Source organism: Diadema setosum, chromosome 13, assembly GCF_964275005.1.
Source record: "Diadema setosum chromosome 13, eeDiaSeto1, whole genome shotgun sequence".
NCBI classification, from domain to species: Eukaryota; Metazoa; Echinodermata; class Echinoidea; order Diadematoida; family Diadematidae; genus Diadema; species Diadema setosum.
Genome location: NC_092697.1, coordinates 21,299,305 through 21,322,606, shown reverse-complemented (window position 1 = coordinate 21,322,606; position 23,302 = coordinate 21,299,305). Strand labels below are relative to the sequence as shown.

The window sequence follows — 23,302 nt, the reverse complement described above, 5'->3', positions numbered from 1 at the left end:
GTTGGCATGTTGGCATCCCTGCAATCCTATTGGTTAGTTCATACAGTAATGTTACTGAAATCACAGAATTCCTTGATATTTCTATAACAACATTTTCCATGCACTAACCATCTTATTAAGATTACAATAACTCTAAGACCAAGTTAGAAAAAAAAAATGATGAAATAAGATAAAAAATTAAATTTGAATTCAAAGAAATTAAATTAAAAGAAAAAATAGAATAAAAAAAAAAAAGTTCATTAGTTTCTGACCCTGCCCACATCATTTTTTATTTTTTGCTGCTACATCAAACAAAGACTTTTTTTTTAATAAATGCTAAAAAGACAAAATTTTGATTGATTTTTGCTATTTCCAGCCATTGAACCCGCCCACATGCACAACCTATATATCGAATTGTACCTAAAATTACCGGAAATTAGATTATTAATACTCCACTAGCGTTGTGCAATTGATCGCCCATTTCTAATCCATCATGTTGGGAAAAGGAAAAAAAAAAAGTGCCCACATCATTATTTTCAAAATGATAGGACGAAAAACTATTTTTTTTTTCTTCACCTATTAGAATGATGCAATGGATATCCCAATTTCTATGAAACCAAAAAAAATTTGCATGCATGAAATTTTCATGAAGTTTGCAAGGAGCCAAGATTAACAAATTAACATGCACACAAAAGTTTTTGTCTACACATTGTCTCCAATTCACAAAAATTTAATGCCACAAATATTTCTGGTTTTACAGTAGACCCCTATGCCAAAAACAGTGAGAGCAACAATTTGAGCATAAGCCAATTGAAGAATTGTGAGGTGACAAACAAATGTTGAATTTGTGGCTGTCAGAAATATGACAGGTTTATATGTCTGTGAAACATATGACACTTTAACATTCCACTATGATGCACAAGGAAGAAAGACCTTCTGGTGTTGGTGTTGTTAAATTCTTACTGGGTGAACATCAATATGCCCAGTTATAAACAACTTATGGTACCTGCTTTCTGTTGGCTTCATGCTTGTTATTAGAGGGCTTTGCATGTTCACTATTTTACATAGTATTTTAGTGAATCATATACCATCTACCAAAATATGCATGTCAGAAAGTCTATCTTCACATTCCCGAAAATGATTGGAGTATTTATATTACTATTGATATCCAGTGCATTACCACTAGGCAAAATAATGTCCTTCAAATGAACCCACAAGTCTTATGATATTGTTGCATGGCAATTTTTTTCTTTTTCCAGGTACAATGGCAGAAGAGAGTTGTCAAAGCCATGAGTCAAAGAGCCAGATTTGTGAGGAAACTTTGGATTGTTCTGGAGATAATCCACCAACGAAAAGGGCTCGTATCATAGCCAATCCAGTCCAAGGTTCTACTCTGAGAGCGCACATCAACCAAAGTTACCTGGAGAAAAGTTTCAAGCAAATGATTGGAGCAGCATTTGAGGAGGCTACATCAGAAAGAGACCTGGGTATTCTTTGAAGCAGAAAATCTTAATGCAGCTCATTGATTTCATTTAGCAGCCTAATAAACACAATATCCACCATCATAGGTCTTATTTCCTTCTGGACTTTTCTTTTGCTCTCTTCTCTGTCCTTTCTGTCTGGAAATAACTTCATGAAATTTCATTTAATTCTCAATGTAATGTTCATATGCACTTCAGAAGCACTACTGGGATAAACATGAATACTGTGAAAGTGGATATTTTTGCGTGAGTAATTTTCCAAGCAGCCAGGTAAAGTGTATTTCAAATGTTTTTAATTCTGTGGAATCAAGACCGTATTAACTAATATTACATATAGGAAACAAAAATTTTCATGTACTTTTATTTGCAGGCTGGGGTGCATGCTGCGCAAATTGGCAAAACTTTCCCCTTTTAAAGTAAAGATAACTTTACTATTTCCCGCCACATGTACAAAACACAAAAACAGCTTTCATTAATTAATCTATATTTTTGTCGCACCTTGAGCCCATTAAAATCGCTTTAAAGGGAATGGCTAGTAACCGATCAGTGGGAATATTGAGGGATGATTGTTCCTTGTGGGATTCATTTAAGAGTACATTATATATCTACTGTCACTGACCAGGCACGCTAACCTGGAAACATTAAACTGCGCATTACTTGAATATGAGACCATTCTGAAGCAAATAATTTTCACACAACAATAGATATATAATGTACTCTTAAATGAATCCCACAAAGATTGGAACAATCATCCTCCAGCATTCCCACTGATTCCCACTGATCAGTTACTAGCCATCCCCTTTAAGTCCTTGTTCCTCTGATTCTTTGCTGACCCTCGGGGGGGGGGGGGGGGGGGTGGGTTCCAAATCCCCCAAATTGAGGAATCATTAAAAGAAAACTTCCTCTCTAGAACAAGATGTGACAGAGATAAGTTAGTGCTATGAGCTGTTGCTTTTGAAACAAGGGATTTTCAAACTTTGCGTTTACGCTTGGTACTGTAGGCAACAAGCACAATCGACACAGGTAAACTACCAGTGGAATGCATAATGTTAGAACTGATTGACAGATTGCCCTACATCAACGTAAATAAGCATCTAATTAATCAATTTCAAGCAGTAGCCACAATGAAAAATCATTGGGGTACATACTTGGCCGGGACTTGAAACTACAAACTCCTGAACACCAGACAGGCGTCTTATCCACTAGACCGCCGAACTTCTCTATGACATCCCATACTGGTTCTAATCACTTTAAGATGCAGCGGGTACCATGTATTTACCTGTATTCAAATTAATGAAAGTCTTGCATTGAGTCGTTATTGTAAATGATTGACATCCGCCCTACATCAGTGTAAATAAGCACCAAATTAATCAGTGTCACAATAAAAAAATTACAGATGTATTCTCTGGCAAGATTCGAGCAAGCTTGCTGGTCTAGTGGGTAAGACACCTGTCCAGTGATCAGAAGGTTGTATATTCGAATCCTGCCTGAGTATGTATGGCCATGATTTTTTTATCATGGCTACTAACTGTGTATTAGATACTGATTAATTTGGTGCTTATTCTGTCAATGTAGGACAATTTGTCAATGAGTTACAATAAAACAACTCGATGCAAAAATTCCATTATTTTGAATTGCATAATGTGTCTTAATATTCAAGAGTGATACCGGTATGTTGCATGTATTTCTAGTAGGATCTTTTCAGATATATTATGCTTGCCGAGATATGGTCATTTGTCATGTTCATGTCTCTCTTTAAGAATGCAAAGTAAGTCTTTCCACATAGGTTTTGAGCCTGCTATTTACATCACCATAAGCAAAAAATAAAGAGATACAATAAAGTGCATTTGAAAATAAAATGAATAATAACTGATAATTTCACAAAAAAAAACCAAAGACATAGCCCAATGTGTTACAACTTTAATGACAGATCTCATTACTGTATCTGTTTTATGCCACACTAGGTACATCTGCTTCTATCCTGAATGAGCCATTTACATGCTGCATTCTGCCCAACTTTGTCAAAGAGAATGACTTCCTTGAAGGTCTAAAGGAAGAGCTACTGGAACTGAATTTCATCAACAAATCAAATGACCTCTACAAATTTCAACAAGTAAGCGTCTGTCATTCCTTAATGTTACAATTGTAATAGTTTGTGAATGATAATATTTCACCTTTTAAAGCTTGCATATGTGTTGTTCAAGGAAAATTTTCTGCAAATATACATGTGGATTGAGTGAATGCAGCAATATCTGGCACACATCAGCGAAAGTTTGAGGAAAATCACACAATCCCTTCATGAATTGTTAAAGTCATGGTACCACCATCGCTGGATTAGAAGACTACAACAATTTGTGACATCACTTCGAACAAAGATATAAAGAAAGTTTAAGGAGAATTCTGCAACATTAAATTTTTCCAGTATAATGAAAAAGCTTTTGACATACCACACCTCTTCTAGAAAGCATGGAGAATAATACAGTTCGACCTCGATTATCTGGCCTCCTTTTATCCGGAAATCTCTTTTATCCGGACGCGTTCACACAGTGAAGGACTTTTTTTTTAATCCATAAATTTAGAAAAAACTGACTTTCATGGATCTATTTCACTAATTTCATAAGATGTGCATGATTACGTGTAGGTTTCTCAATATCTAATGAGGTAAAACAAATATGATTTTCACATAAAGATATACTTTATTTTTGTGAAGAAGGGACTACAATTTTGCGCAGGCTAGCATAGATTACACCACCATTGCGGGGTACGCTACCTGCCTAGCTGCCAGTGCACTGGGACGGCAGCTTGGACGGCAGCTATATACATTGTACATTAACATTGTGTCTCCCATATCCGGCTAATTCGCTTATCCAGATGAGTGCCGGTCCCGACATGGCCGGATAATCGAGGTCGAACTGTATTACCATTAACATACCCTATGTCAGGTAACCAGCCAAAGGAATGTGTACTTTAGAAAACGAAAACAAAAATGAAGTTTGCAACTGATTGACAAATTGCCCTACATCAACGTAAATAATTTACTTTGATGTAGGGCAATTTATCACTCGGTTGCAATAAAAACACCTCGATGGAAGAATTTCATGAATTTGGAAAATGAAGTTTGTTTAGTTTTGGTGAGATTTGGTCATCCTGCAAACTGCATATTGGTGGCAACACTTTTATAGATATTCTTTCTTTTTACAGTCGGAAGCTCTGCAGAACTTCACATCACCTCATATTCTGGCCTTAAGGTACTGTAGGAGTGTGTTACTGTATTGGTATACAATGGTCAGAAAGTAAACGAAATTACTAGAACTGTTGTGGTGTTATTTTGTTTTGATTTTTCAGCTTTGCAAATAATTTATCTCAGCTTTTTATCAGTATGCACACTATCCAAGTAAACCTTCATTTTAAAGGCATAACTTACCATTTGTTGATGAAACCAAAACCCAGTATTAGTGCTCCAAAATAGTTCTAAAATGTGAGTTATGGATAGAAACAACCAATGTAAAAATTTGAACCAGTATAATTGATGTTAAGTATTGTTCAATATGCAAAATGTGAACAATAGTTATGATAAAAATGTTTCCGACTAAACCATCTACAGTTATGGTTTAATGAGAAAAATAGTGATATCTCCTTATATTTTAGGCTTTACTGCAAAAAATTTATATGGTAGGATGTTTTGTGATACAACTGACCTACACATATGCATAAAAAATAATATCTTGAAATTTGTTTAAATCACTCCTCTCAAAGGTAAACAGGACCTTTAACTGCTGTTATTTTGAGGTAAAATATGAATCCAGTGATTATCCTTTTAATAAAGCAATGTATTAAGAGTCAAATAATGAGAGAGGCAGAGGCTTAGATGTTCTACCACAAGAGACTTATCTGAAATTTGGTCTGCATAGCAATAGTGAATAGTAAATAGTGAAGGAGCAGTTTCAATAAATATTTTTGATGTTTTACCCTTTGCCATTGACATCAGTGTAATTTATCCCTGTTGTGAAATTGTATACTTATTCTTGCCCTTGTACCCTTTTAGGAAACTGCTTTATGATGATTTCTTGTGCTGGCTAAAGGATGTAACCAGGATCTCATTCAGTGACACTGTGGACATGACATGTTCAAAATACAACCATACAGGTGATCATGCAGTATTTCTGAGTTACTCAAGTCTGTTCTATGCCTGGATGTTTGGGGGACCCATATGATTAGGGATGAATAGTTAGCTGTGCTGATCCCTATCCAGACAAATCATAAACATTCTCTGTACTTTATGAGTGGGACAGTACATGTGATGATGACACCACTGCCCATGCATACAAAAGGTTCTGTTTCATGAGTTTATGTGCAAGGGTGAGCAAGGATGAGAAATCCCAAATCTCAAACCATGCTATTTTTATTGTGTTAGTGCAGTAAGAGGAAATATCTCTCTCTCTCTCTGTTATGTATATGTATGTATGTTTCATTTTATGTGTTTATGTTATGAGAGAATTTCATCTGTTATGGAGTAAAAAAAAAAAAAAAATAAATAAATAAATAAAAAAAATTAAAAAAAGAAAAGAGAGAGAAAGGAGGTTAGATGTGGAAAATACAGCTAAAACATACAGTACATCTGCATTGTGCATGCCAGAGGCATTATTCCTATGATACCTGTATACCAGATGATATTGCTTTGTTGAAGAGGGATGGGTATGTTTAAACAGCATTCTCATTACCGTTGTACCTGTCATCTCAATTTGTCTTATTATTTTGTATCTTGTCAGTAATCCTATTGTATACACACTTCTCTGTTTTTCTCACACACCTTTCTTATCTCTCCTTGTCTCTTTTCCATGCATTTACTTACTATCCCTTTTACTCTTCAATGCTATTAAACTCCCTCCAGATGTGCTGCTTTGTCACGATGATGAGTTAGATGGAAGACGCATTGCTTTCATTCTCTACTTGGTTCCTCCCTGGCAGGAGGCAGACGGAGGATTGTTAGACCTGTTTGATATGGATGGTATGAAATTCACTCCGTCAGAAAGAATCACATTGATCTGTACAAGCCCTTGAGACTGATATCACTCCTTCCTAAAACATGGGATACTTTAAATCCCATATTTCATTTTATTTCAGATTACAGAACTGCAAATTAATATGTATATAAGACATTAAGAATGTTCTATCTACAGGTATGTCAAAATAGGAAAGATTATTCTTCAGCAGTCAGTGTTATTTTCTAAAATTTAACATGACATGCTTTCAATATGCCATTTTTGCATATTTTTTTTTCAACAAGAATATGATATTTGTCCTAAAAATATATTTTGTGTGTGCATCAGTGTTTGTTATGAGCTGCGGAGACTGGCAGCCCTGCACTTATGATATTTATGTGATGTTGTTTGTTTAGATGCACTCTCTGTATTTCAGTCAATGTAACATGGAGTTGCGTTGCACTTTAAGTCTCTTGTTGATTTCCTGTCTACACATGATGCTAACTGATATAGGTTTGTATAACAAGCTATTGAACATCAATGTTAATGAACTAATATCCTGTTCTATCCATAGTAGTTTTCTAGCTCACTTCTGGCAAAGGTTCAAGTGTGCTATTGCGATCAGTTATCGTCCAGCATGCATAAACTTCTTTACATTTTCAGCTTTTTATTGAAAACCCTGTAATGTATTTTTACCAAACTTCACTGGTAGCATTCATAAAATGATACAATCTCAATTTGTTCAAATGAGCGCACCACCCCCAAACCCAAGTATTGAGGGAATCTTTAAATGTCTTCTCTCGAACTAGAAGTGATAGAGCTAAGTTAGCATTATGAGTAAGTACATTTGTAACTGTAGTTTCAAGTTTGTTCATGGCAAATCTGGGGGGTCCCCTACCCCTTGGGCTCTGTGGGGATATCAAATCTGGGGCCAAGTTTCACATTTTCAGCTTCTTGAAAATGCGTGGTCACATTTTCACCAAACTTGAGAGGTATTATCGCTTGAGCGATAGAATATATATTTTTACAAATGGGCATCTTGAAAGCACATGGTCGAATTTTCACTAAAATTGACAGGTATTATTACTAGGGTGATAGAAAATTTGTATTTGTACAAATGAGCACAATGACCCCCTTTGGGGCCCTTAGGGGGCATACAACCTCCAACTTAGAGAATCTTAAAAAAAAGAAAATCTCCTATAGAACTAAACATGATGGAGCTGCAATGCTGTAAGTATGTTTGTGAGTGCAGTTTTAAATTTGTTCATGTCAGTTTCAGAGGTGCTACATGGGTGCAGGGACCAAAGTGGGGGCCAATTTTCACATTTTCACCTTCTTGGAAATACATGGTCAAATTTGTCCTCAAACTTGACAGGTATAAATGCTAGGACATTGGAGTGATTATACAGTATATTAGTACAAAGGGGCATCATGCCTCATTTCAATCTGTGATAATAATCTTCTTCAATCTATAAAACTGAAATACTCATGAGTAAATACATAAGTGAGTGTACTTTCAAGTTTGTTTATGCAAGGTCCAAGGGGACCCCCATGGGACTGGGACCAAATTTGGAGCCAGTATTTACATTTTGACCTTCAAAAACACCTGGTTAAACTTTCTACAAACTTGTAGGTATTATCACAAGACCCCCACCCCCCTCCCCACTCTTTTTTTTATGCCTCCGCCACAAAGTGGTGCCGGAGGCATTATGTTTTCGGGTTGTCCGTCCGTCCGTCCGTCCTTCGGTCCGTCCGTAATGAATTTTGTGGACAAGGTAACTATCGAAACCTGTTGAGGTATCCTAATGAAACTTGGCATGTATGTGTATTAGGGGGTGAAGTTGTGCCTATCAACTTTTGGGTGCACATGCTCAAGGTCAAAGGTCAAAAGGTCAAGGTCAAATACATAAAATTTCACTATTTCCACCATATCTATTGAATGCCTGAAGATATTTTCTTGAAACTTAGTGTATACATGTTTTACCCAATTAAGATTCTCTGGTGAAAGTTTGGGTCATGAGGTCAAAGGTCAAAAGGTCAGGGTCAAATACATAAAATTTCACTATTTCCACCATATCTATTGAATGCCTGAAGAGATTTTCTTGAAACTTAGTGTATACATGTATTACCCAATTAAGATTCTCTGGTGAAAGTTTGGGTCATGCGGTCATGCGGTCAAAGGTCAAAAGGTCAAGTAAAAATATTAAAACTTCTTTTTTTTCTCCGTACCTTGGAAAATTGTTCAAGGTATCTTCATGGAACATAGTATATACATGTACTGACTGGAAGTGATTATCTAGAGAATGTAGGGTTCATGGGGTCAAAGGTCAGGGGTCAAAGGTCAAGTGCAAGACTTCAAAATGTTACTATTACCCTCATATTTATGCAATGCCAGCAGGGTTATTTTTTTACACTTGGTGTATGCGTGTGTAACCTAATAGAAATTCTCCGGAAAGTTTTTTTTTTCTCTTTTTGCCTCAAAGGTCAAAAGGTCAAAGATCAAGTGAAAGTGCTGAACTAACTTTTTCCTCCATATCTCGGAAGTGGCTCAAGTTACCTTGAAACTTAGTACATATTATGCATGTTCTACCTGAAAGTAATTATCTTATGAATTTTAGGGTCAAGGGCCAGATGAAAATGGTAACAATTTACTATTCAATTCAGAAATTGCACTTTTTCTCCACACCTGTACCTTGAAAATTACTCAATGCCTAAATGTATGCATGGGTCAAAGTCAAGTTAAAGTCCTTAAATCCCTAGATCCATGCTCTCCTATTCATCCAATTAAACCTACGTCAAGGAAGGTGAACATTCAACACATTTGTGACAAACTTGTCATTCCAATATTTTGCCAATTTTGTGAAAATATAATCACACAGTGTCCACATGTACTATCTAGACCTATTGGGAAAATCATGCATTATGGCAGAGGCATACCAGTCGCCAAAGCGACATTTCTAGTTTTCTTTTTCTTTTTTTTTAGGTAATAGTTTGCAAGAATGTGTGGAAAGTGAATGTGTGATACCCAGGTGGTGAGTGCTAGAGCCACTAGAGTAACTAGTGTTCAAAGGAACCTGAATTTGAATACTTTCTGTCCATTTTAATGTAATTTCTGATACATGTATTTAGTGTGTAGGCTTGTTTTACATTCCTTCTAATCAATGTAGAACATGGGCAGCCAAAGTCTGTAGTGAAGTCTCTTGTGCCAAAGTGGAACAACCTTGTCTTCTTTGAGGTTACTCCAAAGTCATTTCATCAGGTAAGATACAAACAACTAACCTGCCAGGAAAGTGATGGTGAATGCCTGTTTGTTTGCATTGGATGGCAGGTGACCCAGTGTGTGCACAAAATATTCCATGCACAATCACAACTGATGTGAAATATGCAGTAGGGCTTACAGCGTAGTGTGCAGAGGTATACTGGTATAAGTCAACATTTTGAGATTTTAAGTACAATTCCACACCATAGCTAAGTTAACCCGTCAATCCTTACACAGGAAACCTGGTATACCAGGTTCCCAAAATGTCCACAAGAGTGTCTGTATTAGTTGCCTAAATTCATGTTTATTACTGAGCATAAAAATGACTTTGATCAAAAGATGAGATATTCTTCCATCAGCATCTACATTGTATTCTCTTTCTGTATAAAACTGCATTTATTTTTGTCTAATTTACCTTTTTCCAACATAGTAGTGTGCTTGTTATGCAATAAAACTTAAAGACGTAGGTAGCAATTGAGACTGAGCTTTTAGATTTTGAATTTCGCTGACGTCATTAGATGGTGTTCTTATAGTGTATAACAAAAGATTTTGTAAGCCCATCAGTGCACGCTCTCTTCATGCCTCATGTCCGATTGATATTTTGCATTGCTTGATGGCACGTGCACTTGACTGTGGAAAGGGGATACATGCAACACCTTACTGCTTCTTACAGGCTGATTGCCAATCTGTCTGTTTTCTGTCAACAGGCAAAACGAATCTTGTTTGGGGGCATTGAAGGCTATCAGAAAATTGTGGGAGGAAGGGGTTAAGTTTAATGAAAAGAATAAAATTATAAAATTGTCACTGTCTACTTAAAATTGTTTGATTGTATGTATTCAGGGGCCCAGGAAGAATAGTACCTACCTTATGATGGGGCTACCCTGTGAATGAATGAATGATGAATGAATGAGTGAATGGGTGAATAAATAGAAAAATAAATAAATAAATACATTAATTAATTAATTAAATATAAAGGATGGTAAGATACAAAATAAAAAATGTAGCAAAGTTGAAATTTTCACCTTGCTTTTTCATAACTGGTTGCAGTCACACATGCAAGTTGGAAAAGGCAACTATGTCACTAGCCTACAACCTGATTGCGTCTGATTGCAATTGTTTATAGTAGTCTCAGAGGTGAAGGACTGCATCTTTAGGTAATTGTGCATCTGGCTTCAGCAGTGTGAAATGAAAATATTTAGTAATTTCCCTTCATTTTTGTAAAAAAAAAAATGTCCACTTCAAATTTTCATATGATTAAAAGGTGTCCAGTACAAGGTTGGAATTAATCGGCATCTCAGCTGGTGCACACAACAGGATTTACAAGGCAGAATCTTGAAGTGTCCTCTCATGTATGATCTCTTTGGATACATCATCTACCATGATTAATACTTTTCATCAAGTTAGTGCATTTCTTTATATTTTTGTGCTATCAAATTTGCCTTGCTTTGAAGGTTTCAGAGGTGCTCAGTTCTGAAAAGTGTCGGCTGTCTGTGAGTGGCTGGTTCCATGGACTAACAGTTCCAAGGCAACCTCCCTACAAGGAATCAAGGAAAGCCTTGACATCACATATGGAACTTGAGGTGCTCTAATACAAGCGTTCCCACAAGGTTAACGTATGCATACTAAAGTTACTTAGAAGATAACTTTCCCTGCCTTTATATATGTTGATGGATGAATGAGTGTAGGGTTACAGCTCATTGTATTAGGCCTTCAGGATACCTTAAAAGACTTGCATTCTTATAGTGGTAACTGTCAGAAAATTTTCATCCATCTATCACTTTCATGTGAAAGTTTCCCTATCAGTTATCAGTGTTCCTTCAAAATTAGTTCATGCAACATCATCACACTGTCAAGATGGAATAAACACCTATACTCAGGGTTCTCATATTGGTAATTTTAGTTTTTATTAGTTTTCTATGATGGTGCAACTTCTATTTTATCCTCATTGCCACTGAAAATGTTCAACAATGATTTGATATTATTCCTCATTCACTAGGAGTCTGTGTTCTGTCAGTGGATTAGTGACAGCTACCTGAATGTGGTCAACCAGAGTGAAGTGCAGGACACATTCTCTGAGGCATCTGAAATACAATTACCAGCTTTCTTTGAGGTACACTCAATAGTTTTCAAGTTGCAAGATTCATCATATCAATGGCCAAGAAATCAGCAAATAAAATTGTGTCTTAAAGGTAGGGGATACCTTTTACAGACCTCCCAAAATGCAGCAAAACATTAAATATAAACCTCAGGGGACTTGCTTAGGCCACTGCTTAGAAATTTGGAAGTCAACAGTTATCTAAAATTTGAATAATGCACAAAACTCAACTACTCAGTAGTTCTGTGTGTCAGCCACACTTGGGCCTAAGCCTTTTTGTTGCATTCTTCTGTATTTGTGATCTATAAACACAAATCTAAAAGTACAAGAGCTGATGTAATAACATATAGAGTGTGTGGCAAGAATGTATATAGAAATGTTTGGAAGTGTTGATGAACTTTCTTCACAAAATATACATGATGGACACACATGCAGTACATGGGTCTGCAAAGGTAGCCTAGTAATGTACCGGAATTTACGGTGAGCCCCAAAAACAATTCAGTTCAAAATCTAACGGTCCAAAAAATGTACTAAATGTTACCTTCCACTTTCAATACTTTATGGGAGTTTCTAAAATTATACTCTCTTCAACATACCACTGTATTTATACAACTCTTCATTTAAGGCGTGCAAATGGGATTCCCTACCTTTAAAATACTTTAATCATAACTCCCTCTTAGAAAAGCTCTTTATATTTCGGATGACTTCATGTAAATCATTTGTATGATTATGTTTCTGAAACTTCAAATTAATTGAAAGTTTTGTTAGAAACATTTCCATTTAATGTTGTTTGTGTGTCTATGTATTGAGTGATTATACATCAAAAAGAAACAAACAATGTAATTATTGCATAATTGGCACTTTTGTGGCATTTATGTAGAAGCAAACAGAAATCTATAATTATACTGTATTTATAGCTGAGCACCAAAAAAAAAAAAAAAAATGCTGCTGACTGTGAATATACTTCATCAAGATATGCCTCACCTGAACTCATGGGTGAAATTGTTTGGTCTTGTTTGCAGAAGAAGAAATTTGATGAAGTTAGTGCTGCTGTCCAAAGGGAGGATATCAGATGGGAGAAGTGTGGACCACCAAATAAAAGGTGACTGTCTACTAGACCAGTTTTTAAACAACTGTCATTCTTTATTGTAATGGCAATTTATGTATTATTGTTTATATTTTTTTTTCTAAAGAATGAATTCTAAGATAGCTTTTTTCAGTGTTGATGTTGAGGCAAGAATGTGCCATGTATCAACCTTGTAAGCTTCCAATTTTGATGAAACCTTATTTTGGTTAATCACATCAGTTCGGGTTTTTCAGGCTCATTTAAAGGACAAGTTCACCTTCATAAACATAAGGATTCAGAGAATGCAGCAATATTAGTAGAACACATCAGTGAAAGTTTGAGGAAAATTGGACAATCGATGCAAAAGTTATGAATTTTTAAAATTTTTGTGTTGGAACCGCTGGATGAGGAGACTACTAAGGCTCGTGATGTCATATGAGTACAACAGTATAAAGAAAATGCACAGAAAATTCAACATATTTTCACTTTTTTTTGCAAAATAAAAGAGCACTTGACTTGCCTCTTTCTATAGGCAATGGGAATAATATTACCCATAACATATGTCAGTAACGAGTCAAGGCAATGTGTACTTTTTTCAAAAGATGAAATTTTGTGAAATTCTCTGTATATTTTCCTTATATTGTTGTACGCATGTGACATCATACACTGCAGTAGTCATCTCATCCAGCGATGAGTGTCTGTACACAGAAACTTCAAAAATTCCTAACTTTTGAACGGATTGTCCGATTTTCCTCAAACTTTCACTGATGTGTTCTACTAATATTGCTACATTCTCTCAATCCTTATGTTAATGAAGGTGAACTTGTCCTTTAATAAGGTATTTTCATACCTTCTCTAAAAGCAACTTAGGCAGGTATCTATAAACAATGGCAGACTACTTCAACTTCATCGATGAGGGTATCTGCCAAGTTGATATCATGCCAGTTAGTCACAGAGCAGAATGCCAATCATTCTTATTATGACTTTTCGTTTAGTGCAATGGAAGAGTATCTTTCTTCCATGTGTAATTGTGATTATCATTATTATTAGTATTTTTTATTTTTATTTTTTTTTAGTCAGATATTGGCAGTCACCTTTCCTGAACACCAAAAAGTGGAATACCAAAATGAGAAAGCAGCATGAAATGAGTCTTCTCCAGTATTTGGTATTGTTTTTATTTTACAATTTTCTTTTTTTCTTTTTTTTTTCTTTTACAACAGTGTACACACTTCACTTCAATGCATTAGCTCTCTGTGTTTTGAGGTCAGTCAATGTCATTTGCCTTGTTTCAACAGACGGTGATAAATTTTTATTCTTCTCAGATGCTATGAGGTGGGCAATCCCAGCACTTTGCCCGCTGTGGTTCAAGAGTGTGTCAGGGTGATGCAGAGTGAATTCACTTTTCTCCTCTTCTCAAACTTCACGGCACTCAAGCTCCACGAACAGGCCCCTTGTGGTGAGGAATCTGATGAAGATGAGCCAAGGGGTGAAGGGCAGGATGAGGAGAGAGTGCTGAAAGAAAGAAAGGAGGATGAGCAACCACATACTGTGGGAAGAAGCACTGAAAGTGATGCAGAAATACCTAGTGGCAATATGAATGATGACACTAACAGCTCGCAAGATAGCAAAGAAGTTAGGGAGGGTGAGTAAAATTTGTGCAGAGATTAACCTATATCCATGTTGAGTAGGTGGAATACTTTCAAATGGTAATCAGTGATACAGCAACTCTGAGGAATTGTGACAAAATACCATGATTTCCAGGTGTTGCACTGCATTTGTATGATACACATCAAGAGGAGCCATGCAAGTAGTTCAGTACTTCAAACTGTGCAGTACTCCCCAGCCACTCTGAGAGAGAAACACACACACACACACACACACACATACGCACGCAATATACTGTGTGTCATTCCTCATTTTTTTTTCTCTCATCAGCAAATGATAAAATGTCCTGAAGAATGTAATTTAGGAAAAGATAAGAGAACCTACCAATACAATGCACAACCTTATGAAGCTCCCATCCAGCTTTCCTTACAAGCTCTTTATTCATCAACAAAGTTTTGCAACCCAGTGATATTTGCATGCCTGCTCACAGTATAATTTTGTAGCCACATGATATGGCATACACTGTATGTACTTCTATACAGACTGCCCAGTAATATTTTTACATGAATTTCTATGTCTGTACTGGTATTCTGTGAGGTGGTCATGTCCTGGTTACAGTGTATACGTGTACTTTGTAAATGCATAATGTATCAATGTAACCGGATATGCATGCAAACAAAACAAATTTCCGGAAACGGACAATAAAATTGAATTGAATTGAATTGAATTGAATAGTGCAAGAAAAATAATCCTATTAGTACAAATTATTGTCAATGGATGAAGGAGATGTACCTGATTCTGTTACTCACTGACCAAATACTTCAGGTTACTTATCCATAGGAACTTTTTATGCCCAGTTCCACTATCCTTTGCAAAGAATGCTTTTTTTCAGGAGAGAATTTTGTTATTTTGGCACTGTCGTGCTCCTGAAATGCTTGCTGTCATCCATGCAGAGCAGAAGGCTGGGAAGAATGTTTATATGGTCGTACAATAATTGTGCATAAAGTATCTCTACAATATTAAAATATGTTTGCCACAGGATTGCAAGCTTCAGCTGAAGGTTCAATAACTTCAAAGCATCCCATATGTCTCATTGCATTCTTGTCTGATTATTTGTGCTGTTATATGTGGGATAGAGAACTAAAATGAGAGTGTTGGTATATTTAGTATTATCCATTGTCTTATCAAAAGATACAGTGCCAAGAAAAATGCCCACCAGCAACCCACAGTGTAGAGCAGAGCTTAGGAGATGGACACATGGCTGCTACACATTACTCCATGACACTGATACAGAGGGGTCCGAGTTTGCTCTTGATGCTTCAATCTTCTTCAACACTCAAAGTATGTGTTCTTGTAGCCTGGTAGGGTCATATTGAAAGTGTCAGAGAAGGCAGTCCTCTTACCTTCCTTTCAATGTTGCTGAAAATAACTTAGCATCAGGTCTTTTTATGCCTCCGCCACGAAGTGGTGCCGGAGGCATTATGTTTTCGGGTTGTCCGTCCGTCCGTCCTTCCGTCCGTCCGTCCGTCCTTCCGTCCGTCCGTAATGAATTTTGTGGACAAGGTAACTATCAAAACCTGTTGAGGTATCCTAATGAAACTTGGCATGTATGTGTATTAGGGGGTGAAGTTGTGCCTATCAACTTTTGGGTGCTCATGCTCAAGGTCAAAGGTCAAAAGGTCAAGGTCAAATACATAAAATTTCACTATTTCCACCATATCTATTGAATGCCTGAAGATATTTTCTTGAAACTTAGTGTATACATGTATTACCCAATTAAGATTCTCTATTGAAAGTTTGGGTCATGAGGTCAAAGGTCAAAAGGTCAGGGTCAAATGCATAAAATTTCACTATTTCCACCATATCTATTGAATGCCTGAAGATATTTTCTTGAAACTTAGTGTATACATGTATTGCCCAATTAAGATTCTCTGGTGAAAGTTTGGGTCATGAGGTCAAAGGTCAAAAGGTCAAGTAAAAATATTAAAACTTCTTTTTTTTCTCCATACCTTGGAAAATTGTTCAAGGTATCTTCATGGAACATAGTATACATACTGACTGGAAGTGATTATTTAGAGAATGTAGGGTTCATGGGGTCAAAGGTCAGGGGTTAAAGGTCAAGTGCAACACTTCAAAATTTTACTATTTCCCTCCTATCATGCAATGCCAGCAGGGTTATTTTTTTTTTTTTTCACTTGGTGTATGCATACATGTGTAACCTAATAGAAATTCTCTGGAAAGTTTTTTTTTTCTTCTTTTTTTGCCTCAAAGGTCAAAAGGTCAAAGATCGAGTGAAAGTGCTGAACTAACTTTTTCCTCCATATCTCGGAAGTGGCTCAAGTTATCTTGAAACATAGTACATATAATGCATGTTCTACCTGAAAGTGATTATCTTATGAATTTTAGGGTCAAGGGCCAGATGAAAATGGTAACAATTTACTATTCAATTCAGAAATTGCACTTTTTCTCCACACCTGTACCTTGAAAATTACTCAATGCCTAAATGTATGAATGGGTCAAAGTCGAGTTAAAGTCCTTAAATCCCTAGATACATGCTCTCCTATTCATCCAATTAAACCTATGTCAAGGAAGGTGAACATTCAACACATTTGTGACAAACTTGTCATTTCAATATTTTGCCAATTTTGTGAAAATGTAATCACACATTGTCCACATGTACTATCTAGACCTATTGGGAAAATCATGCATTGTGGCGGAGGCATACCAGTCGCCAAAGCGACATTTCTAGTTGTAACTGAGGATATCGGAGTCTCTGCTTGATTTATAGTTCAGGACATTATATATGCAGTACTGTAACTTTTTCATGACTGGGCCTTCAGCACATTTTGAAATTATTCTGTATGCGGTGTTATGAAATGGTAATATAGATCCTAATCAAATGATAGGCTGAGAGAAAGCATGTGACCAGTACGTCTTTCCTTTGCATAACATGCCCAGTGGGCATAAGTTTTTACTGATACCGTGTACTAATAACCGCTCAGAGATATCATTGCTCAAATATATAACTTTGTTCATTCAGTTGGTTTGCCCTAATCTGCAAAAGCCTTGACAAGTCTGCCATAAAGAATTGGCCCACATGAGTGTAGAATACAGATGATATACAATATATACCGATTCAAGCGACTGTTCATGGAAGTGCGCCCTCTTAAGGCGACGCCATAACTGGGGGCCAAACAGGCCGGGTCGGCAAGCACCCTGCGTGCGTGGCAAGGGTGCCAGCGGCAGCCAGTGCTTTTACCACCCGGCGCCAGCCGGCCAGCTAGCTATCTCTGGCGCTGGCAGCGATCGACGCATCTCTGGCTTTGTGACAACTAGAGTCTACATTGTTTTTTTTCGCTAGCTAATTAAAAATAAATAAAATTAAACAACTTATACCGACTATGAGCGAATGGGTAGACGACATACGGCTGTAGCCAAAACTTGAATTTCAAGGTAAATATCGGTACGATCCGTGAATGTTTGTGGACTCATTTCTTTGGCGATGACTTGGGTACGCGCGTGTAAGCCCCGTATATTCACATTTGTGTAAGAGAATAAAAACCGCTGGGGAGAATTATTGCTGGGCGCAGGCAGACGTCTTGCTAATAAGCCTAGGCTGTTGACAAGTTAACTGATATAATTAAATACAAATAATGAAAGAATCGTGAGCTAGATATGGCGCAATAAATTGCAAGCTATCAGTTAACTTAACCTTTTAAGGGCAGGCTTTTGTCTTTACTCGGGAGTGTCGGGCCAGCAGGGTAGAATCTGTCTAACGTTAGATCTTGTCTAGAAATCTAGGCAAGAGTCCAGACTAGACTCTAGATCTAGACCTATTGACTTCTAGAACCCTACATCCTATATCATTTTCGGTTGTCGCACCAGGCAAGCCTAAGTAAACCAAAAGGAATACAAATCTAGGCGTTTCTAAGCCGTATAAACTTAATTTACCTTGCCTGATGTCAACAACCAAAACTACTCTGTACTATTTTAAGTCTAAGTAACATTGGGTAACATCACGCTAACGCCTATTAAATGATCTACAAAAGTGACTTTGTTAATTATGATTATGAAACGGATGTTTCCCACCATCCATGGTTTAATATTTAATAAGTATCACTTTATCAAAAGTCAAATTCAGAGTTCCAGGCCAAAATTGAATAGGCCTATGGTCAATTCAGTGCTGAACATTGAAGAAGTGAAAACAATATAAGAATTTAACGCATCTTGAAACATTTTATTTAGCTGTAGTGTATGCTGTAAAATATGTTTGTCATAATAATAAAGTCTAGCCAGGAAGTGTAAACTTTGGCAAGTAGGACACCAAGGATAAATAAAAAAAAAAAAATCAGTGAATTATCAAATTCTTTGATCTAAACTTGTCTTCTAAGATGAACAACATACCTGTATTTTTCGAATATGCAGTGATAACCTAATTGAATAGAGAATCTAGTAGACAATCTAGTTTGTTTCGAAATCTGTGAATTTTTATACCGTTGTATTTCACTTAATTGTCTTTAATGTTGCCTTATTTTATCATGCGTCAGCGGTGTCTGAATTTCACGCACTGCCGTGAAGCTTCCATTTCCATTTTTTTTTTCTGTTATTTGTGCACCCAACAACTGCACAATGTGTTTTCCTGATCCTTCCTTTGAAGCTTTCAAAGTAGATCAATATGTCTGAATCACTCAGTTTGTCCAAAAGAAAGGCATTAAAAGCCGCTGAATGACTTTTCCACAGTGAGTAAACAATCACAATATTAGCGCGGCGCCGGCGGTCGCCGGCCGCGGCGCAGCGGCCGCGCCCGGCTAACTATGCGCGATGGGTACGCTAGGCTGCTCAGCTGCAAGTGCAACTCGCTGGGTAGCTAGCTCGCTGGAAGCCCCCGTTGGCCCCCAGTTATGGCGACCGTTATAGCGCCGCTAGCGGCGGTAGGTGAATAGGCCATCGAAATTGAATCGGTCTATACAGATGATGTGTGTTACAATTTTATAAAACAAATAGTGCACATAACTTACTCAGGCATTAGTTAAAATTATCCACCCTCTGTAACTTTGGAACAGTCCAAAGCATACTAGGTTTTGCCTCATCTGTTTCAGACTGCTCCAAAGTCACTATCAGTTGGATAATTCCTTAAGAGTAATGGCCTCTGTTATGTGCATTATTTATGTACTATTGTGACATGACCCAGTCCGTTTGCCACCAATACCTTCAATTGTGTACAGCATACTGTATGAACTACCAATTGTAACTTTAGACAGGAGTGCAATTCAGTCTTTTGTGTCTACTGTTTTAATTGAAAAGTGATGGACATGCTTAAGCAGAACCTGTCTATGTTGCATTGTGGTCCAATTGTTTGTTTACTGGTGCACTACAGGAACAGTATGTGAATGTGTCCAGGAACTTTAGATCATTGGAAGTGGCAAACTGCATTTTTTTTAATAGACGTATTTTCACAACAAGCAGTAGAAGTAAAGATTGTGTTGAAACCTCACATCTGATTTGTACATCTTTTTTTTCTCTCAGATTTCAGTCCTGACGGTGGCGGGTTTGTTTCATACATTGCAAGAGGTGAAGATGAGGAGGTAAGTGTACTATTCCAGACGTACATGTAGCTCATGTTGTGTTTCATTCGTCAGTGCTTTCCACTGTGCTAGCATACCAGCAGGCAGAACATGTCTAGGAGAATAAAGTAGATAAAAATAGTGAACTCTTGAAATAAACAAAACAGTGCCAAACCCCCAAATAAATAGATATGCCATACCAATGGCAAAAATATTTTCTGGTACAAACTTTGTAGCATGCATTTCTACAACACAACTACCTTGATGAAACCAGCTAATTTTTCAAACACACGAGTGCAGATGGCGTATTAAACTCTAAATAAAGAGTCTACTTCTGATGATGAGTGAACAAACTGATGACACCTATGTGTGATACCATGCTGCTGTCTGGCAACCAGGTTTCAACCTTGGATTTAATGACCTAAAAAAATAACAAAAAAACAACAACAAAAAACCCCAAACCCAAACCCCCCCCCCAAAAAAAAAAAAAAACCCATAATGAATATGTGCTTCTGATAGTACAAACGAATGAATGCACAACAAACATAGCATGCATAATACTGCATATTTCCAGTAACTGCTCGTTTCTCTACATGCAAGGTATGGACTAAGTCGTGCACCCACCATACCATACGCATGTGTACATGTACCTATTGAAGTATATCATACACACCCTTCCAATTATGTACATGTCACAACATATTCCTGGCTAATTCAAACCATGTTTTTATGCCTCCGCCACGAAGTGGTGCCGGAGGCATTATGTTTTCGGGTTGTCCGTACGTCCGTCCGCAGTCGTTTACGCGATAACTTGAGTAATATTGACTGGAATTTTACCAAACTGGGTCCAAGTATAAAGTATGATGAGGCAATTACTTGATTAGATTTTGGGTATAATCGGCTGAAGGCCAAGGTCAAAGGTCAAGGTCAAATCATGAAATTGTATCCGTTTACATGATAAATCAAGACTGGATCAAGCAAATTTCACCAAACTTTGTCCAAGGATGATGTATGATGGGACAATTACTTGATTAGTTTTTGAGTGAAATCGGACGGAGGTCAAAGGTCAAAGATCAAGGTCAAATCCTAAAATTTGTCTGTTTACGTGATAACTCAAAACTGGACGAAGCAACTTTCACCAAATTTGGTCCAAGGATGAAGTATGATAGGGCAATTAGTTGAGTAGTTTTTTAGTGAAATTGGCAGAGGTTAAAGGTCAAGGTCAAATGCTAAAAATGTTGCTATTTCCCCCATATCTATGCAATGCCCAAAGGTATTTTCTTGAAACTTAGTGTAGACATGTACTACTGCGTAAAGATTCTCCAGAGAGAGTTTCATGTCATAAGGTCAAAGGTCAAAAGGTCTAAGGTCAGGTGAAAATGTTACAATTTCACTTTTCTCGCAAATGGTTCAATGTATCTTCCTGGAACTTTGTACACATGCATGCACTGACTGGTAGGGATTATCTAGGGAATTTAGGGATCGTGGGTCAATAGTCAGGGGTGAAAGGTCAAGGTCAACTCCTCAAAATTTCACTATTTATTTTATACTGTAATTACACTTTTTCTTCATACCTTGAAAATTACTCAGTGCATAAATTTCATACAAAGGTCGGTCAAAAGTCAAGTAAAAATCCTCAATTTCCCATATACATGTACCTGCACTCTTAGACAATTATAGCAAACCTAGATCAAGGAAAGTGAACATTCAAGACATTTCTGACAAACCTGTCATTTCAATATTTTGCCAGCTATGCGAAACTGTCATCACACATTGTGAAGACATTGTACTATATACACTTATTGGGAGAATCATGCATTATGGTGGAGGCATACCAGCCGCCATAGCGACATTTCTAGTTTAGACTAATACTTTAATAGCTTTATTATGCCTTATTTCTGGCCATATCATACTTAAGGCAGGAAACATTCAACTGTCATAATACACATGTACATATCCAATAACTGTAGGGCCTATACTTACAACATTGGGCTCATCCGGAAACAGCAAAATAGCAGTGACTTTTGGCGATGATGACACTACATGTTTCACATGTCTTTGAAGCTGCAATATGAGAATGCCCTGTACAGCCCTTGCAAAGAATTACAAGCCAAAGGCTCCCGCCTATGATGTCACAAACAAATACGATCTACCAGTACTTCATTTCTTCCACAATTGCTGTCTGATTTTTCTAGTACAAGAGGATTTTACTGGTAAAAGTGTCAGTATTTCCCCTACACTAAAGGCTCTCAGAGAATTGTGGGAGGAATGGGTTTAAAGAAAACTGTCAAGATTATTTTTAGAATCCCCTTAATGCTTTGCAGATTTGACTGATGATGCCATTAAGTTTCAAGATTTCACCAAGTCAGTTTTATTCATTACCAAGAAATTTCTTATCTTTCCAATTTGTCTCAGCTTCTGAACATTTTGCCAGAGGACAATTCCCTTTGCCTGGTCTACAGAGACAAGGACACACTACGGTTTGTGAAGCACATCAACCAGAGTTTTGTGAAATCTAGAGAGACCAGCAGCAACAAGCAGTCTGCATTTTATGAGCTCTACCTTGTGTTTTATGAGTGAAACTCAGACTGAGTTCACTATTGGATCAAGTCATGCATTTTTCACATCGCGCATTTAGAGACTAGCTTCACATACATCATGACAGGAGACACTCAACCGCAATCTGACGGCTCCCAAAACAAGGTTTTACCATCATCCATTGTTCATCCACTTTTTGGTGTGCTTGTACCAGATAAGACAAGATTTACAGATATTGCAATTCATATTACAAGACCAGCAGCTATAAAAATCTCAGGTAAGTGCCTGTGAGTTGCTTTCCTCAGTGTACTCTCGCCAGCTCTTCAAAGCGACTGAAAGCTTTTAACCCTAACTAGGCCAGGCTTTTGGGTAGATGATAGAGCCGGAGGGAGGCTCCAAGGCCCCCCCCCCCACCCCCACCCCCACCCTTCAGATCTCAGTCATCGACTGCACGATAAAATTGACACACATTGCCTGTGACGTAATCTAAAACAAAATGTGAAGTTGATTTTTCAAAAAATTTCATTTATGCTAAATTATGCAAACATATGCATGAAATCAGACTATTTCCTATAAATCACTAAATATAGCTCCAAATAGGCACATTTTATGTGTAAATATTCTTTCTAGTGTCCTCAGCAAACGTAAGTAAAAAAGATTGTGCCATCAAAAAGATTCTTATATATTCTATTGTTTTTTTCAGAATTTCTTTTTCTTCTTCTTAAAAACAGAA

General features: G+C 37.1%; 1 protein-coding gene across 1 annotated transcript; it reads left to right on the top strand.

Annotated features, from left to right (window-relative positions):
• The first annotated feature begins 1,299 nt into the window (after nucleotides 1–1,299).
• LOC140236882 (prolyl 3-hydroxylase OGFOD1-like) lies at nucleotides 1,300–22,903 on the top strand. The gene is made up of 13 exons (XM_072316820.1): nucleotides 1,300–1,466; nucleotides 3,425–3,573; nucleotides 4,662–4,708; nucleotides 5,506–5,606; nucleotides 6,352–6,468; nucleotides 9,610–9,701; nucleotides 11,153–11,281; nucleotides 11,698–11,811; nucleotides 12,819–12,898; nucleotides 14,185–14,504; nucleotides 15,659–15,808; nucleotides 19,994–20,052; nucleotides 22,447–22,903. Exons 1-13 carry the CDS (start codon nucleotides 1,421–1,423, stop codon nucleotides 22,609–22,611), a joined length of 1,569 nt encoding a protein of 522 aa, XP_072172921.1. The 5' UTR covers nucleotides 1,300–1,420; the 3' UTR covers nucleotides 22,612–22,903.
• Nucleotides 22,904–23,302: the final 399 nt, after the last annotated feature.

Bases quoted from the DNA above. Each gene is read 5' to 3' on its own strand.
- LOC140236882 (XM_072316820.1), top strand. From the start codon at position 1,421: ATGATTGGAGCAGCATTTGAGGAGGCTACATCAGAAAGAGACCTGG. The intron at 4,709-5,505 runs GTACTGTAGGAG...GTACCCTTTTAG, and splicing joins CCTCATATTCTGGCCTTAAG to GAAACTGCTTTATGATGATT. The intron at 6,469-9,609 runs GTATGAAATTCA...TAATCAATGTAG, and splicing joins AGACCTGTTTGATATGGATG to AACATGGGCAGCCAAAGTCT.